Consider the following 20,535-nt stretch of genomic DNA (forward strand, 5'->3'; position numbering starts at 1 on the left):
TTTTTTTTGGAGTTTTTTTTTTTTTTTTTTCGGTACGCGGGCCTCTCACTGTTGTGGCCTCTTCCGTTGCGGAGCACAGGCTCCGGATGCGTAGGCTCAGCAGCCATGGCTCACGGGCCCAGCCGCTCCGCGGCATGTGGGACCCTTCTGGACCGGGGCACAAACCCATGTCCCCTGCATTGGCAGGCGGACTCTCAACAACTGCGCCACCAGGGAAGCCCATTTGCTAGTTTTTGACCATTATTTCTTTGAGTATTTTTTTCTGTCCTTATTCTATTGCCTCTCGTTCTGGTAGTCCCTTTATGCTTATATTGGTGCATTTAGTGGTGTCCATTATTCCTCTGGGGCTGTTAATTTGTATTATTCTTTTTTCTTGATATAGCTTCAAGTTTTTTGTTCTTATTCCTGTCAGTTCATATTAAATGTTGAGCTCTTCTAGTGAGGTTTTTTTGTTTGTTTTCATTTTAGTCACTGTGCTTTTTAGCACCAGAATTTCCATTTGGATGTTTCAAAACAATTTATATTACTTTATTGGTATTTTCCATCAGATGAGATATTGTCATTTTAACTTTTTAAAAACGATATGATACTTTATAAAACATGGTTTTCTTTTACTTTTTAAATATACTTATAATGCCTCTTTTGAAGTCTTTGGGAAGGCTGGTATCTGGATCCTCTCATGGGCAGTTGCTATTGCTTGCTTTCTTTGCTTTGCATGAATGACACCTTTTCTTTGCATGTTGTAATTTTTTTGCTGAAAAATGTACATTTCAAGTTATATGCTAGGAGGAGTCAATTCAGCACCGTGGCAGAATAAAAAGCTAGCTTTGTCTTTCCCCTTCAATCTACAACTGGTAAAACATCCAAAACACAACAACGAAGCCTCTGTCCAATATATCAGGTTGCTGGAGAATTCCACACATCTGTGCATCTAAAGGTGGGTGGACTGGAACACATGGAGGAGGCCGAACCAAGGGAACAGCAGAGGCATGCTTGAAGTCCTGGTCCATCAGCCATGGCAGCTGAGCCCACAACCCCAGAGAACGTGGCAGTGGCAGGGGACGTGGTGCACATGACTCAAGCCTCCCAGCCACATGGTTACTACAGCCACAAGTAACCGGGCAGCAGTGGTAGTGGGGCCTGGTACCCCATTCCTCCAGCTGCTAAGGCACCCATTACTCCAGCCTCTCACATGCACATCTACAGCTGTGGAGCTTTTAACACTGGACACCACAGAGGCACTTGCAGGAAACTTACAACACTGGACACCATAGAGGCACCCGCAGGACCCTGGCTCCCCCTTCCCTTTCCCCCATGATAGTGGAACCTTCAACTTTGGATCCCAGATGAGGGAAGAGCCCACCATCCAAGGGCCCCAGGCAGCAGCAGCTGTGACACTGGCAGAAGCAAGGTACCAATGACCCCAGAGACAAAAGAAACAATAATGAATGCACAGGGCCACACCTCTGACAGAGGCGATGGAACGTGGAAAGTGCAGACTCTCAAATAGAATCAGAGGCAACTCAGGTAAGAGAAACCCAAAACTTGTGCTATATCACTACCTACTGGAAATCGAAAGAAAGACCTCTAATTTCTAACCTGTTGAATTGCTAGTATCAAGCAGAAAGGTGTTCCTTACTTCACGTGCACCAGCAGAGGAACAATTTATCAAGCACCATGAACAACCACAGTAACATTGTACCACAAAAAGAAAGTGACAATTCCACATAAATTAAACTTAAAGTCATGGAACATTGCAATCTGATTGTTAGAGAATTCAAGAGAGTTGTCATGAAGAAACTCAACTAGCTACAAGAAAACTCAGAAAGGGTGTTCATTGAGCTCAGGAATAAAATTAATGAACAGAAGGAATAATTTACCAAAGAGGTTGAAACTAAAAGAAAAGAACCAAGGGGCTTCCCTGGTGGCGCAGTGGTTGAGAGTCCACCTGCCAATGCAGGGGACACGGGTTCGTACTCCGGTCTGGGAGGATCCCACATGCCGCGGAGCGGCTGGGCCCATGAGCCATGGCCACTGAGCCTGCGCGTCCGGAGCCTGTGCTCCGCATCAGGAGAGGCCACAACAGTGAGGGGCCCGCATAGTGCAAAAAAAAAAATAAAAAAATAAAAAGAAAAGAAAAGAACCAAACCACAATTCTGGAGCTTAAGAATTCAATAAATGAGATGAAGAATGCATTAGAAAGCATTGGATATAGAGCAGACCATAGTGAAGAGAGAATTAGTGATGGACTTCCCTGGTGGCACAGTGGTTAAGAATCTGCCTGCCAATGCAGGTGATGCAGGTTTGAGCCCTGGTCTGGAAAGATCCCACATGCCTTGGAGCAGCTAAGCCTGTGCGCCACAACTACTGAGCCTGTGCTCTAGAGCCCATGAGCCACAACTACTGAGCCTGCATGCTGCAACTACTGAAGGCGGCAAGCCTAGAGCCTCTGCTCTTCAACAAGAGAAGCCACTGCAACGAGAAGCCTGGGCACTGCAATGAAGAGTAGCCCCCACTCGCAGCAACTAGAGAAAGCATGCATGCAGCAACGAAGACCCCACGCAGCCAAAAATAAATAAATAAAATATAAATAAATTTAAAAAAAAAAGAGAATTAGTGAGCTCAAAGATAAAAATCTTGGAATGATACAGTAGAAGAAGAAAGAGGATTGAGATATAAAAAAATGAGGAAATTCTACAATAGTGATTCAGCTCTTTTAGGAAGGGCAGCAATAGGGTAATGGGTACTCCAGAGGGAGAAGAGAGGAGAAGGGAGCAGAGAATTTATTTATAATAGCTGAGAACTTCCCAAACGTGGGGAAGGAACTAGATACAAGCCCATGAGGCTAAGAGAACACCCAAACTGCCTCAATGCAAAAACCTTGTCCAAGACGCATTATATTAAAGTTGTCAAAAGTCAATGACAAAGGAAGATTTTGAAATTCAGCCAGGGAAAAAAAGATGGTAACCTACAAAGGAACCCCCATTACTCTATCAGCAGATTTCTGAAACCCTACAGGCCTGGAGGGAGTGGAATGACAAGCTCAAAATACTGAAAGATTAAAAACTATCACCCAAGAATACTCTGTCCAGCAAAGTTACCATTCAGATATGAAGGAGAAAGGAAGATTTTCCCAGATAAATAAAAGCTCAGAGTTCATTAAAACTAGACCTGCCTTACAAGAAATGTTGAACAGTACTCTTCTACCAGAAACAAAAAGGCAAAAGTACACAAAAGTTTGAGCAAGGTGATAAATAGAATCAGAAAGCTGTAATTATTAGAATTGGCTTTTAAATGCTTTATTATAGCATAAAAGTTAAAGGGGGAAAAGTAGAAAAAATAACTGTATCTACTACAATTTGCTAACAAACTCTCACCGTATAAAGGGATAATTCAAGACAACAAAAACAAAAAGGGAAGCGGAAAAGGATGTAATCTATATATGTAAATGAAGATAAGATGCTATCAACAGAAAAAAGAGTACTTTATCCATGAGACGTTTTAGAGAAAACTCACAGCAATCACAAAGCATAAATCTAGAGCAGAGACATGAAAAATAAACAAGGAGAAAACTGAGAAAAAAATCATAGAAAACCAAAATGGCAGACATAAACACAAAGAAAAAGAAATGATGGAGATATAGAGCAACCAGAAAACAAAAGGTAAAATGGCAGTGACTAGTTATCATCTATCAATTATAACTCTTAATGTAATTGATTGAATTCACTAATCAAAAGACACAGAGTGACTGGATGCATTATAAAACAAGACTCAAGTATACGTTGTTTCCAGGAGACTCATCTCAGCTCTAAAGACAAATGTAAGGTAAATGTGAAGGGACTGAATATGATACTCCAAGCAAATGACAACCAAAATAAGTGGATGTAGCCGTACTCATGTCAGACAAAATAGACTTCAAGCCAAAAAAGGTAACAAGAGACAAAATTGAACAGTATATAATGATAAAAGGGACAATTCATCAAGAAGATACAATATTTATATATGCATCTAACATAGAAGCACCGAAATATATAAAACAGTTATTAGTAAATCTAAAGGGAGCAATTGACAGTAACACAGTAATAGTAGGGGACTTTAACATGAGCAATTGATAGTAACACAGTAATAGTAGGGGAGTTTAACACCCCACTTGCATCAGTGGATAGTTCATCCAGGCCAAAAGTCAACAAGGAAACAGTGATCTTAAATGATACATTAGACCAAATGGATTTGATAGATTTGTACAGGGTATTCAGTCCAAATGCAGCAGAATGCATATTCTTCTCAAGTGTACATGGAACTTTCTCGAAGTTAGACCATATATTGGGACAAAAAACAAGTCTCAAGAAATGTAAGAAGATTGAAATCATATCAAGCATCTTTTCAGTGGTATGAAACTAGAAATCAACTACAAGAAGAAAGCTGGAAAAATCACAAATATGTGGAGAATGAACAACATGCTACTAAGCAACTATTGGGTCAACAAAAAATCAAAGGAGAAATCAAAATTTATTTGATGATGGATGGAAAGGAAAATAGGACAAACCAAAATCTGCTGGAGGCAGCAAAAAGAGTACTAAGGGAGAAGTTTATAGACATTCAGGCCTACTTTAAGAAACAAGAAAAATCTCAGTTGAACAATCTAACCTTATGTCTAAAGGAACTGGAAAAAGAATAACAAATGAAGCCAAAAGTCAGTAGAAGGAAAGAAATAATAAAGATCATAGTGGAAATAAATTAAATGGAGACTAAAAAGACAATAAAAAAATCAATGAAATTAAGAGCTGGTTCTTTGAAAAGATAAAATCAACAAACCTTTAGCTAGACTCATTAGGGAAAAAAGACAAGGCTCTGGTAAATAAATTTGGAAATGAAAGAGGAGGAATAACAGTGGATACCACAAAAATACAAAGGATTATAAGAGCATATTATGAACAGCTATATGCCAACAAGTGGAGCAACCTAGAAAAAATAGACAAATTTTTAGAATCATACAGCTTCCAAGACTGAATCATGAAGAAATAGAAAATTTGAATAGACCACATAACTAATATAGAAATTGAAACAGTAATCAAAAAGCTCCCCAGGCCTAGACAACTTCACAAGTGAATTCTACCAAACATTCAAAGAAGATTTAATACCTATTCTTCTCAAACTCTTCCAAAAAACTGAAGAGGAGTCAATGATTCCTAACTCAGTTTATTAGGTCAACATCACTCTCATAGCAAAACCAGACAAAGACAACACACAGAAAAAAGAAAATTACAGGCCAATATCTTTGATGAACATAGATGCAAAAATTCTGAACAGAATATTAGCAAGCCAAGTAAAACAATACATTAAAAGAATCATCACTGGGCTTCCCTGGTGGCGCAGTGGTTGAGAGTCCACCTGCCGATGCAGGGATACACGGGTTCGTGCCCCGGTTCGGGAGGATCCCACATGCTGCAGAGCGGCTAGGCCCGTGAGCCATGGCCTCTGAGCCTGCGTGTCTGGAGCCTGTGCTCCACAACACGAGAGGCCACAACAGTGAGAGGCCCACGTACCGCAATAAAAAAAAAGAATCATCACCATGATCAAGTGGGATTTATCCCAGGGATAGAAGGAGGTTTCAACATCTATAAATCAATCAGCGTGATACATCACATCTACAAAAGGATGAAGACCATATGATGACCTCAATAGATGCAGAACAGGCATTTGACAAGATTCAACACCGGCTTTTGATAAAAATTCTCAACTAAATGTTTATAATAGTAACATACCTCATCATAATGAGAGCTGTAAATGACAAGCCCATATCTAACAGCATACTAAGTGGTGAAAAACTAAAAGCTGTCTCTCTAATATCAGAAACAAGACAACAAGACAAAGAGGCCACTTTTGCCACTCTTATTTAACATAGTATTGGAAGTCCTAGTATTGGAAGTCCTAGCCAGAGCAATTAGGCAAGAAAAAGAAATAAAAGGAATCCAAATTGGAAAGAAAGGGGTAAAACTGTCACTGTTTGTGCATGACATGATTTTATATAGAGAAAACCATAAAAACTCCACAAAAAAGGCTATTAGAAAAAATAAATACAGCAGAGTTGCAGGGTATAAAATCAACATACAAAACTCTGTTACGTTTGTATATGCTAACAATGATCTAGCAGAAAGAGAAATTAAGAAAAGTCATATTTATAATCACAACAAAAAGAATGAAATACATCGGAATAAATTTAACCAAGGAGGTGAAAGACCTGAACACTAAGAACTGTCAGACCTTGTTGCTGGAAATTGGAGAAGACACATAAATTGAAAAATATTTTATGCTTATGAGTTGGAAAAATTAGCATTGTTAAAATACCCATACTACCTAAAACAACATATAGCTTCAGTTCAGTCTGTTTCCAAGTCACAAGGACATTGTTCACTGAAATGGAACAAAAGTTTCTAAAATTTATAATGGAACCACAAAAGACCCTGAATAGCCAAAGCAATCCTGAGAAAAAAGAACAAAGCTGGAGGTATCACAGTCCATGATTTCCAGCTAGACTACAAAGCCATATTAATCAAAACAGCATGATATTTTCAGAAAAACAGATACATAGATCAATGGAATAGAATTGAGCACCCAGAAATAAACCAACACATATATGGGTAATTAATATACAACAAAGAAACATATATATATAAAGACATTATAGCCTTTTCAATAAATGGTGTTGGGAAAACTGGACAGCCACATGCAAAAAAATGAAACTAGACCACTGTCCCACATCATATACAAAAATCAACTCAAAATGGATTAAAGACTTAAATGTAAGTCATGAAACAATAAAACTCTGAGGATAACATAGGCTTTATGTGCTTTGACACTGGTCTTAACAGTGTCTTTCTGGGTACATCTTTTCAGGCAAGGGAAACAAAAGCAAAAATAAACAAATGGGACTACATCATCCTAAAAAGCTTCTGCACAGCGAAGAATACCATGTACAAAATGAAAAGGCAATCTACTGAATGGAAAAGACATTTGCAAATGATATATCTGATAAAAGGTAAAATCCAAAATATATAAAGAACTCATACAACTCAAGAAATAAACAATCCAATTAATAAGTAGGCAGAGGACCTGATTAGACATTTTCCCAAAGAAGACATACAGATGGCCAACAGGCACATGAAAAGATGTTCAACATCACTAATTATTAGGGAAATGTAAATCAAAACCACAATGAGATATCAGCTCACTCCTGTTAGAATGGCTATTATCAAAAAGACAAGAAATAACAGGTGCTGTTGAGGATGTCGAGAAAAGGGGAACCTTAGATAGTCTTGATGGGAATGTAAATTGGTGCAGCCACTGTGGAAAACTGTATGAAGAGTCCAAAAAATTAAGAACAGAGCTACCATATGATTCAGCTACCCCATGTCTGGGTATTTATTCAAAGAATATGAAAATACTAATTCAAAAAGATATATGCACCATTATGTTCATTGTGATATTATTTACAATAGCTAAGATATAGAAACAACCTGAGTCCCCATCAACCACTAAATGGATAAAGAAGATATGGTATACACACACACACACACACACGCACGTACACACACACATATGCACAGAGTAGAATACTACTCAGCCATCAAAAAGATGGAATCTTGCCATTTGTGACAATATGTATGGACCTTGAGGGTATTATACTAAGTAAAAGAGTCAGATGGAGAACTGTGTGATTTCACTAATATGTGCAATACAAAAAGGAAACAGACAAAAACCAAAATAAACTAAAGAGAGACAAACACATAGATACAGAGAGCACAGTAGTGATTACCAGGGGAAGTTGTGGTGGTGGGGGTGAAATGGATAAAAGGGGTTAACTGTATGGTGATGGATGGAAACTAAATTTTTGGTGGTGAGCATGCTGTAGGGTATACAGAAGTAGAAATATAATGTTGTACACATGAAACATATAATATTATAAACCAATGTTATCTTAATAAAAATAAATCTAAAATAAAGTAAAAAGAAAAATAACTTTTTCAAAGCAAAAAATGTTAATAAAGTAAAATTATATACTGTAGCAGTTTGGGGTTTTGTTTTTTGTTTTGTCTGTTTGTTTGTGTTTGTTTTTGGCTGCGCTGCATGGGTTGTGGGATCTTAGTTCCCCGACCAGGGATTGAACTCGCACCCTCAGCAGTGAAAGTGTGGTGTCCTAACCACTGGACTGCCAGGGAATTCCCACTGCAGCAGTTTTGGATACTGGCTCCTCACTGCCATAACATCAGGGCTTGTTGACGTTTGCTCATTGTTTTTTTAATGTTTTCATTGGGCCATTTTAGGAAATCTGTTTCCCATGCTGTTAACAGTCTCTCATGGTTGCTTTTCATAAAGCACAGACCTGGACATGTGCACATTCACCCTGTGATTTTAGCAGGGCTCTCCTTCACTGTCTCTTCTCTTGATTTGTCTGTTCATGTGTCTGTCTCTTGATTTGTCTGTGAATATGCTTGTTTGTTAATGTCTGTTGGTATCACACCCAGCTGTTGTCCTCCAAAAACTGATGACTGATTAGATTCTTCTGTTGTTTTTGTCAATATCCTGGGACACAAATTGCTCCACAGTCTAATCTAATTAAATCTTGGCCTCTCCATAGGGTTTTTTAAAAATTGTGTTTAAGTAATATAACATAAAATTTAGAATCTTTTATCATTTTAAGTATACAGTTCAGCAGTGTTAAGTATATACACATTGGTATGCAACCAAGTTGCAGAAACATTTCATCCTTCAAAAGTGAAACTATATTCAAAAACAACTTCCCATTTCTCCTCCCCCCAGCTCCAGGCATCCACTAGTCTGCTTTGTGTCTCTATGAGATTCTTCATATAAGTGGAGTCATACATTGTTTTTTGTAAGTGGCTTATTTGGCTTTCCATAATTATCTCAAGGTCCATCCATGTTCTTTCATATGTCAAAATTTCCTTCCTTGTTTATTGTGGTAAAAAACACATAACATAAAATTAACCATCTTAACCATTTTTAAGTATACAGTTCAGTAGTGTTAACTATATTTACATTGCTGTGAAAGAGACCTCCAGAACTTTGTTGACTTCAAGACCTGCAACTCTGTTTTTTAATAACAACTGCTTAGTGCTCTCTTACCCTAGGCCTTGGTAACTACCATTGTATTCTGTGTATCTATTAATTTGACTACTTTAGATACTTCATATAAGTGGAGTCATTTGGTATTTGTCCTTTTGTGACTGATTTGTTTCATTAGGCATAATGTCCTCAAGGTTCATCCATGTGGTAGCATGTGACAGGCTTTCCTTTCTTTTGGGGGCTGCATTGTGCTTCATTTTATGTGTATAGCACGTTTTGTTTATTCGTTTGACGTTTAGGTTGCTGCCACTTGGCTATTGTGAATAGTGCTGCTACGAACACGGGTTTACAGATATCTCTTCAAGACCCTGCTTTTAGTTTTTTTAAATGTATACCCAGATGTGGGATTGCTGGATTATATGGTGGTTCTGTTTTTTATGTTTTGAAAACCACCCCCCCATACTGTTTTTGAGAGCATTTTTACAGTCCCAGCAACACACAAATGTTCCTAATTCTTCGCGTCCCAGCGAACACCTGTTATTTTCTGCCTTCCCTTCCCTTCTCTCATTTCCCTTTCCTTCCATGTTTCCTTCTCTCTTTCTCTCTTACATCCACCTACACACCCACCTATATATCTATCATTACTCTTTTTTAATAAATGGGAGTTTAAGAAGTAATTCTTCTTAAATTCTTCTTATAAAACAACAGTTTACATATCTTAAAAATATTTTATTGCTAAAAACAACTAGCTGTCATCTGAGCCTTTAGCACGTTGTAGTAGTAACATCAGATATCATTCATCACAGGTCACCATAACAAATATAATAATAATGAAAGAGTTTGAATTACCAAAGTATGGCACTGAGACATGAAGTGAGCAAATGTTGGAAAAATGGCATTGATAGACTTGTTTGATGCAGGGTTACCACAGTCCTTCAATTTGTAAAAAAATGCAATATCAGTGAAGTGCAATAATGGGAAACATGATAAAATGAGATATGCATGTACTCACAGTGCTATCTTGGCTGAAAGCCAATATTTTTATCTTCAAAAGTTCATTCTAGTTACTGCAGGGAGAATATATGAGGTATGGGTGCATTGCTAGAGTAGATTTTTAGTGCTTGACCTAAAGCTTGTGCTTGCTTTTGTACATAATGAATGTATAGTGTATTTTGGGGTATCCTCTACTTTTAGATAAAATATTTATTTAATATTTTATGAAAATAAATTTTATAATATATTTTTGAGAAAAAAATATTTTTGAAAAAATGTATATCAGTTTTTCTTTTTTAACATCTTTATCGGAGTATAATTACTTTACAATGGTGTGTTAGTTTCTGCTGTGTAACAAAGTGAATCAGCTATACATATACATATATTTCCATTTCTCCTCCCTCTTGCATCTCCCTCACACCCTCCCTATCCCATCCCTTTAGATGGACTCAAAGCACCCAGCTGATCTCCCTGTGTCATGCAGCTGCTTCCCACTAGCTATCTATTATACATTTGGTAGTGTATATATGTCCATGCCGCTCTCTCACTTCGTCCCAGCTTACCCTTCCCCCTCCCTGTGTCCTCAAGTCCATTCTCTACATCTGCATCTTTATTCCTTGTACATCAGTTTTAAAATTGTTTCAAAATGAACAAAAGATTTAGAGAATTATCAGGTGGAAAAGACCAACTTTGAACTTTAGGTGAAATTTCACCACAATCAAGTGAACTCAGCATGATCTGAACCTGAAACATTGTAAAATTATTTTTATTTTTTTGCTGCACCATTTTTTCTTCTCGAGTGTATCTGCATTTAAAGTTGAGGAAATAATAAAATATCTATTTGTTTTGAGTAATATTTAAGTAAATGAGCTCATTTACTTAATGAAAAAGTTAAAAAGTAATTAACTTTTTTCATTGTATAATACTTTATTGTAATTTTAATAAGTAAATTTCTACATAGATTTTCAAGTTTATTAGCTTCAGATTCTTAGCTTTCACACCAGGAGACGATGATACTTTTACAGTTTCTGAAAAAAGTAACCTGTGACTGGTGTAAAATTTATTGATTGTATTAACATTTTTTAATTTAATGAAAACAAAAATAAAATTTAAAGCACTACTGATTTTTCACTGTTATTTTGTGGATTAAATATAACAGAGTTTTAATTTTATTTGTTTGATATTTATTATATTTGTGATATGAGTGCTCTAATTTTAGGCCTTTGAAGACAATTTAATCGAAGCAAGGAAAGAAATTGAAGTATCACAGAGTAAATATAATGCTCTATCATTACAGTTGAATAATAAACAGACTGAACTTATCCAGAAGGATATGGATATTACCCTGGTCAGGCAAGTATACTCACTCCTTAATTTAACATTTTAGAAATGTCCTTTGTTATGCAGAATGCCAGCATTTTTGTTTATTATTAACACCCTAAAATGACAATATATGTCTTCTGTGAGTACTTATGTTTGTGCATTGAAACTATCTAGAATTAACACGGACAATCAGGGGTTTCACAGGACTGAAAAGAATCATGCTCAAAGAGTAGCCTTGGTTCAGTTTTTAACAAGGAGGATGCATTCATTCCTTGTTTCCTTCTAAAATTCCTACCCATGCATTATGTAATACTATTGTTATAATGAATAATAAATGAATGATCCAGTTTTGACGTTTTATTTTATTATGTTCTAAATAGTTTTAGTTTGTGAAATATTCTTTCTATATCAAAATAGTTAATTTTGTAGCACTACTCATAAAGTGGAAGTACTTGAAAAACTTTTTAAGTGTTTTGAAAGATGTTAAACTACCTATTAATTTATTTTATAATAATCTTTATCAGAAAATATTGTTAGAACAGATCATAAATATATATATACACATATACATACATATGTTATACATATATACACATGTATGTATGTGTGTACATTTTAAAATTTGAACTAATTAAAATAAATCGTACAAAGTTTATCACATACCTGTATAAGCACAATTTCATTCTCTGAAATATGTCATATATTTTTATATGTAATATACTATATATATAATGTTTATATAGATATGTAATTAACATTATATATAATTATGATATACATAAATATGTATATATACTTAATATTTATTTTTATATATACTGTATTACAATATATATATTGGGGCAGGATTTTTTATTGGGTAATAGATTAATACAAACTGTTATATATTTATATATAATATATAGTAATTTATATTATATATGTTTTATTATATATAAAAATATATAAGCATTATATGTTATAAATGAAAGCAAAAATCCATTGTGTCACATTTTAAAAATCTTTTTACCATGGGGTGAGGAAAATTATTTCTTTACAGATGATAGACTTTATGCACTCATGGTATAATTTTTTTAAGCCAGTAATTTGATGGAAGGCAAAAAAGTAATTCTAAACAGTAATAGAATCTTAGTTTTAGAAGCAATCTAAAAATTTTTAATTATTCCTATCTTCTTCCCTATAAAAAAGCTGTTAGCCTTTGCTTGATACTTTTAGTTTATAAGTTTCTCAGTACTCTTCAAGACTGTTCTTTTTATTTTGTTCAAATTTCTAGATTGTTTCATATATTTAGTTGACATTTGCCTTTTTATAGTATGCACCCATTTGTATCCTGGGTCCTTATCTAGAGAATCTCAGAAGCAGTCTAATCAGTTCTGTAGTTCAGACCTTCAAATAATAAAAGATAACTTTATTGATAAATTTTTTTATTAACTTATTAACTGCTTCTGGTTCTCATAATTTTTCATGTACATGTTTTACAGACGTTATATTGTTTTGGGTTGCCTTTCTTTCTCTTTTTTTTGTTAGTAAAAATATGTAATATAAAATTCCCAAGTAAATGGTTAAGTGGAATATTATACAGCTGTAAAAAAGAAAAAGGCAGCTCTGTATGTATTTACACAAATCCTCCAAATAAAAAAAAGTGAAAAAAGCAAGCTGTAAAAAAGTGTGAATAGTTTGCTACTGTTTCCTTTAATAAAGCACATTTGTATGTGCACAGACTTCTGATAGAATACAGAAGGTAAGGGGGCTTCTGGAGAGGGGCTGGGGTTTGGGGACAGGTAAGACAGGGAGACTTCTTCATTAAATGGTCTCTTGTAACCTCTGTACATGTGGCCTCTTAAATTTTAAAACATTTTTCTCAATTCAAGGACTCCCAAGGGTTGTACTCTGGCTATGAATGTAAATGAAAGCTGCTGGGTTAATTTTTCTACTGAGCTCTTGGATAATCATTAAAATATCAGATAAAAATAATCTCTGTTTTGGAGCTGTAGTCTCAACATCAATTAGTATTATTGCAGGTATTACATAAGGAAGATTTACTACAGTTTGCGTTAACATTATCTTGTGTTCCTTGCAAAAGTTCCAACTGAGTGGAGGTCAGGCAAAAGGAAATTAACCTGGGCTTAAAATGTGCTCACTGGTAATCCAGGCAGTTTACTAAGAGTTGACTGTAGTTCAGTCTAAATTTACCAGGGAACTCTCATTACCTGCCAACACCACTCTCTCAAGCAGACTGCCCAAACAGCTGCATTTCAGCCCTCTTCATTGTAAGAATGAAACACAGCCGGGCATATTTTTCATCTCTTGTAAGTGTCTCTACTTTTCTTCCACTCTCAGTTGAAAAGACCTACATCTAACATGTTTGGCTTTTTTTTTTTTTTTTGGCTACGTTGTGTCTTCATTGCTGTGTGCAGGCTTTCTCTTCTTGTGGTGAGCAGAGGCTACTCTTTGTTGCAGCACGCGGGCTTCTCATTGCGGTGGCTTCTCTTGTTGCAGAGCATGGGCTCTAGGTGCGCAGGCTTCAGTAGTTGCAGCATGCAGGCTCAGTAGTTGTGGCTCATGGGCTCTAGAGCACAGGCTCAGTAGTTGGGGCGCATGGGCTTAGTTGCTCTGCGGCATATGGGGTCTTCTCAGACCAGGGATGGAACCCATTTCCCCTGCATTGGCAGGCGGATTCTTAACCACTGCACCACCAGGGAAGTCCCTACATCTAACTTTTGATCTCGTTAATATATTTTCAGGTTGGCTATATTACAAAATTCAAAAAGTAAAATTTATGAAAGAACAATAATTTGAAAGATCACTAAAAAAAACTTGTACAGTAAGCTATAAACTCACCATATTTGGTTATCCTGAGCATTAAATCTTTTGACTATTTTTACAAATGGGTGTTATGACAGCATAACATTGTTTTTCCTGCATTATATGAAATAACATTTAAGAATTAAATTCCCCTGAGATAATAAAAAACCTTTTTAGAAGAAGTATATGTATTCCACCTTCCAGTGTGATATGGTGTCCAGATATCAAGGACATCTAAATAAAAATAAAATCTTGGAGAAGTTAAATGCTAATATTTTTCAAAAATATTCTAGGCAAATTGTACAGATTAAGGAATGAAAATCACATTTAAGCCAATCCACGTGGTTTAAACTACTGTTGCTATCACTGGGCTATTACAGTTACAATTCCACAACTTTTGTAATGTGACATAATGTGAAGGGGAAGCAAAAACCACCTCAGTTTTCCAGCTCTTTGGAGAGATCTGGGGCAAAGCAATCAGAATTCAGTAATAGGATTTTCTCAGCTGAACTAAGGACAGAGAATAGACGGTATGAGTCAACTCCCTGGCTGACTGTTACCTTTGGCCAAATAAGGAAAATGTCTTCTACAGCCAAAGGGAGATGAGAACCTCAGTAGGTGGATGGATTTCAGATTTGCACTAAAATTGACTTCATTTGGGATGCAGAAGCATCTAGGTGAAGGCCGGTTAATTGATAATTGACATCTCCTCCCAGTCTCTGCTCTCAGACACTGAGTTGATTATGCTTCTTAAATACTTTATGAACTCCATCCTGATCTCTTCCGGTCATCCTTAAGATTTGAGTGCACCAGCTTCAGCTTGTTCAAGGGTGGCGCCGAAGCTGGGTTTGCTTTGTCACTTCCAGATCCTGGTTTATGGTGTGCACTCAACAGATATTGAGTATCCTGTAAAAACTGCTGCTGGACGAAGCAAGAATACCACATCTCAGTTTCCTTCAGGTGGCTTGGGATGTCAGCATTGAAGATGATCACCACCCCATAAGAGTCCCTCATCAGGGCTGGCCAGCAAGACTCGAACATTGGATTGCCACCACAATCCCAGAGCTCAGATTCATACCCCGTGCATTTGTTGTTCCTGGAAACATATGGGTTCTCAAATTCCAGGATCCTCACTCCTTGGGTTGGGCTGTATTCGGCGATGTCAGAAGATTTTGTCAGGAAGTTGGCCCAAACGGTTTTTCCACTCTCACAGGGCCCCACAAAGAGGATCTTGGCCTTCAGCATTGCGGTCTGCTGCCCAAAGACCTGCCAGAGCACACCCAGGTGCTGCCGGAGCCCTTGCTGCTGTCAGGGCAGAGCCTGGGTTGCCTTTCTGAACGCATTCCATCTTGTCAGAGTTTTATCATCAATATTCTTCTTAAAATATGGCACCTGTAACTACATAAAATATTCCAACAAGACCTTTCCATTTTAAAGTATGATGATTTTAAACTATTGGATGGAACATGTGGTCCATTCTAGGGTACACTGCAGTGTTATGTGAATGGGATTTGAAAAATTATGTTTTCTACTAAATTTTGCACCTGCATTTATCTGTATAGTTGAATTTAGTGTACTGCAAGAACTATAAGATGCAGTAAATAAGGCAATGATATCCATAGATGGACATTTTCTTACAAGATGGTAAAAAGATGAACTCTGTGTAATTTTAAGTGTTTGATTATAAGGACTCAAAAAGGAGGAGGTAATAGCACAGAGCTGGAAGATTTCAGAGGACTTTGACTCAGACCATCATTATAGGGTAGTAGTTGAGATGTCTTCAGTGTTTTTCCTGAATTGTTTGAATAATCATTTTCTGAATGCACTACATGTCTCCTTCATTTTTATTTCTTGTGGGTGTTGCACATGTGTATGGTGGTTATGATATATCAGCATTACTGTACTGAATCTGTATATTGTGCAAAAGACATACCAAGCCATAATTATCTGTAGGAAAAGTAGTCTAGGCACTTTCTTATTTGGATATACTTTTACTTGTTGATAAATGATGGAGTTGACCTAGCTTTATTTCTTTATGGGTTTATTTCTTTGAATTCCTAATTATTTGCATATTTATTGAATAATTAATCTGTGTTACACATTGTGCTATGGAATATTGCTGTGAACTACCACAAGTGATTTTTACCTTGCGTTAGAATATAAATTAAAAAAAAATAAATAATATACATGTCTGTAACATATATAGAACATCTTAGTATAAACCTAGAACTTGCATAAAAGTCAGTAACCAGTTAAGTTGCCTAACTAAAATTTTTGCCTGACTGGTAATGATTCAACAGTTACGTGGAGAGTGAGCTAAATGAATAGCTTAACTTCCACTGAGAAGGTGGGCTAATGTCAATTGATTTGGGAATTTTTCTTAGAAATTAGTTGTGAATCTCTGAAAAGCAATGAAAAAATAAAGGTCAAGACAGAGCAGTTACAATTTTGGTGAGGAATATCATCAAAGTCAGAATCCTGAAATTGGACTAATGCATCTGGATTGCTTGTGTTCCTAGGCACTTAGCAGAAGCAAGTGTAAATTAACTCTGGAGGATAATAAAGCAATTCTGTCCTCAAATTATGTCTACAATTTTACAAACTAATGTCTAGCACATAGTCAGAAATATCAAGTATGTGGTAAAGCAATAATAAAAATTAAAAGATGTAAGAACTGGAGGAGATTGGTTCAAGATGGCAGAGTAGAAGGACATGCGCTCACTCCCTCTTGCGAGAGCACCAGAATCACAACTAACTGCTGAACAGTCATTGACAGGAAGACACTGGAACTCACCAAAAAAGATACCCAACATCCAAAGACAAATGAGAAGCCACAATGAGATGGTAGGAGGGGCACAATCACAATAAAATCAAATCCCATAACTGCGGGGTGGGTGACTCACAAACTGGAGAACACTTATACCACAGAAGTCCACCCACTGGAGTGAAGGTTCTGAGCCCCACGTCAGGCTTCCCAACCTGGGGGTCCGGCAACAGGAGGGGAAATTCCCAGAGAATCAGACTTTGAAGGCTAGCAGGATTTGATTGCAGGACTTTGACAGGAGTGGGGGAGAGATTCCACTTTTGGAGGGCACACACAAAGTAGTGTGTGCATCAGGACCCAGGGGGAAGAGGCAGTGACACATAGAAGACTGAACCAGACCTACCTGCTAGAGTTGGAGGGTCTCCTGCAGAGGCAGGGGGTGGCTGTGGCTCACCGTGGGGACAAGGACACTGGCGGCAGAAGTTCTGGGAAGTACTCCTGGGCAGGAACCCTCCCGGAGTCTGCCATTAGCCCTACCAAAGAGCCTGTAGTCTCCAGTGTTGGGTTGCCTCAGGCCAAACAACCAACAGGGGGGGAACAGAGCTACACCCATCAGCAGGCAAGCGGATTAAAGTTTTACTGAGCTCTGCCCACCAGAGCAACACCCAGCTCTACCCACCACCAGTCCCTCCCATCAGGAAGCTTGCACAAGCCTCTTAGATAGCCTCATCTAGCAGACGTTAGACAGCAGAAGCAAGAAGAACTACAGTTCTGCAGCCTGTGGAATGAAAACCACATTCACAGAAAAACAGACAAAATGAAAAGGCAGAGGACTATGTACCAGATGAAGGAACAATGTAAAACCCCAGAAGAACAACTAAATGAAGTGGAGATAGGCAACCTTCCAGAAAAGAATTCAGAATAATGATAGTGAAGATGATCCAGGACCTCCGAAAAACAATGGAGGCAAAGATGGAGAAGATGCAAGAAATGTTTAACAAAGACCTAGAAGAATGAAAGAACAAACACCTAGAAGAATTAAAGGACAAACAAACAGAGGTGAACAATACAATAGCTGAAATGAAAAATACTCTAAAAGGAATCAATAGCAGAATAAGTGAGGCAGAAGAACGGTTAAGTGATCTGGAAGACAGAATGGTGGAAATCACTGCCGTGAACAGAATAAAGAATGAAAGAAATGAAGACAGCATAAGAAACCTCTGGGACAACATTAAACCCACCAACATTCACATTATAGGGGTTCCAGAAGGAGAAGAGAGAGAGAAAAGACCCGAGAAAATATTTGAAAAGATTATAGTCGAAAACTTTCCTAACATGGGAAAGGAAATAGCCACCCAAGTCCAGGAAGTGCAGAGTCCCAGACAGGATAAACCCAAGGAAAAACATGCCAAGACACACAGTAATCAAATTGCCAAAAATTAAAGTCAAAGAAAAATTATTATAAGCAATAAGGGGAAAATGTCAAATAACATACAAGGGATCTCCCATAAGGGTGACAGCTGATTTCTCAGCAGAAACTCTACAAACCAGAAGGGAGTGGCACGATATATCTAAAGTGATGAAAGGGAAGAACCTACAACCAAGATTACTCTACCTGGCTAGGATCTCATTCAGATTTGATGGAGAAATCAAAAGCTTTACAGACAAGCAAAAACTAAGAGAATGCAACACTACCAAATAACTCTACAACAAATGCTAAAGTAACTTCTCTAAGTGGGAAACACAAGAGAAGAAAAAGACCTACAAAAACAAACCCAACACAATTAAGAAGATGGTAATAGGAACATACATATCAATAATTACCTTAAATGTGAATGGAATAAATGCTTCAACCAAAAGAGAGAGGCTCACTGAATGGATACAAAAATATGCTGTCTACAGGAGACCCACTTCAGACCTAGGGACACATACAGACTGAAAATGAGGGGACGCAAAAAGATATTCCATGCAAATGGAAATCAAAAGAAAGCTGGAGTAGCAATACTCATATCAGATAATACAGACTTTAAAATAAAGAATGTTACCAGAGATAAGGAAGGACACTACATAGTGGTCAAGGGATCAATGCAAGAAGTATTTATAACACTTATAAATATATTCACCCAACATAGGAGCACCTCAATACATAAGGCAACTGCTAACAGCTATAAAAGCGGGCATCAACAGTAACACAGTAATAGTGGGGGACTTTAACACCTCACTTACACCAATGGACAGATCACCTAGGCAGAAAATTAATAAGGAAACACAAGCTTTAAATGACACAATAGACCGGATAGATTTAATTGATATTTGTAGGACATTCCATCTGAAAACAGCAGATTACACTTTCTTCTCAAGTGCACACAGAACGTCGTCTAGGGTAGATCAAATCTTGGGTCACAAATCAAGCCTTGCTAAATGTAAGAAAATCGAAATCATACCAAGGATCTTTTCCAACCACAACACTGAGATTAGAAATAAATTGCAGGGGAAAAAACTTAAAAAGCACAAACAGATGGAAGTTAAAGAATACATTATTAAATAACCAAAAGTTCACTGAAGAAATCAAAGAGGAAATCAAGAAGTATCTAGAGACAAATGGCAATGAAAACATGATGACCCAAAAGCTATGGGATGCAGCAAAAGCAGTTCTAAGAGGGAAGTTTATAGCAAAACAATGCTACCTCAAGAAACAAGAAAGATCTCAAACAATCTAACCTTACACCTAAAGGAAGTAGAGAAAGAAGAACAAACAAAATCCAAAATTAGTAGAAGGAAAGAAATTATAAAGATCAGAGCAGAAATAAATGAAATAGAAACAAGAAAACAATAGCAAAGATCAATAAAACTAAAAGCTGGTTCTTTGAGAATATAAACAGAATTGACAGACCTTTAGCGAGACTCATCAAGAAAGAGGGAGAGGACTGAAATCAATAAAATTAGAAATGAAAAAGGAGAAGTTGCAATGGACACTGCAGAAACACAGAGCATTATGAGAGACTACTACAAGCAACTCTATAGCAATAAAATGGACAACCTAGAAGAAATGGACAAATGCTTAGAAAGGAATAACCTTCCAAGATGGAACCAGGAAGAAATAGAAAATATGAACAGACCAATCACAGGTAATGAAATTGAAACTGATTAAAAATCTTCCCACAAGCAAAAGTCCAGGGCCAGATGGCTTCACAGGCAAATTCTATCAAACATTTAGGGAAGTGCTAACACAGATCCTTCTCAAAAGCTTCCAAAAATATTGCAGAGGAAGGAACGCTCCCAAACTCATTTTACGAGGCCATTGTTACCCTGATACCAAAACAAGACAAAGATACTACAAAAAAAAAACTACCGACCTATATCACTGATGAATATAGATGCAATAATTCTCAACAAAATGATAGCAAACAGAGTACAACACATTCAAAGGGTCATACACCATGATCAAATGGGATTTATCCCAGGGATGCATGGATTCTTTAATATACGCAAATCAATCAATGAAGAATAAAAACGATTTTAACAAATTGAAGAATAAAAACGATATGATTATCTCAAGAGATGCA

At 36.9% G+C, this 20,535-nt stretch overlaps 1 protein-coding gene and 1 pseudogene across 4 annotated transcripts in view; one reads left to right on the forward strand and one right to left on the reverse strand.

Annotated features, from left to right (window-relative positions):
• Nucleotides 1-20,535, forward strand: part of CNTLN (centlein) — a 323,167-nt gene that overhangs the window by 109,249 nt on the left and 193,383 nt on the right. For 2 of the 3 annotated variants that reach the window (XM_024760487.1, XM_024760489.1), the window contains exon 6: nucleotides 11,297-11,430. In XM_024760487.1, coding sequence (XP_024616255.1) covers nucleotides 11,297-11,430 — 134 coding nt within the window. The remainder of the gene's footprint in view (nucleotides 1-11,296; nucleotides 11,431-20,535) is intronic. The other variant, XM_024760488.1, reaches the window with a different exon arrangement.
• LOC112410093 (intraflagellar transport protein 22 homolog pseudogene) lies at nucleotides 14,381-15,451 on the reverse strand (annotated as a pseudogene). Its single transcript, XR_003005326.1, has one exon. The product of XR_003005326.1 is annotated as an intraflagellar transport protein 22 homolog pseudogene (transcript).

The sequence above is a fragment of the Neophocaena asiaeorientalis genome, unplaced genomic scaffold, assembly GCF_003031525.2.
Source record: "Neophocaena asiaeorientalis asiaeorientalis breed wild unplaced genomic scaffold, Neophocaena_asiaeorientalis_V1.1 scaffold174, whole genome shotgun sequence".
In the NCBI taxonomy this organism is placed as follows: Eukaryota; Metazoa; Chordata; class Mammalia; order Artiodactyla; family Phocoenidae; genus Neophocaena; species Neophocaena asiaeorientalis.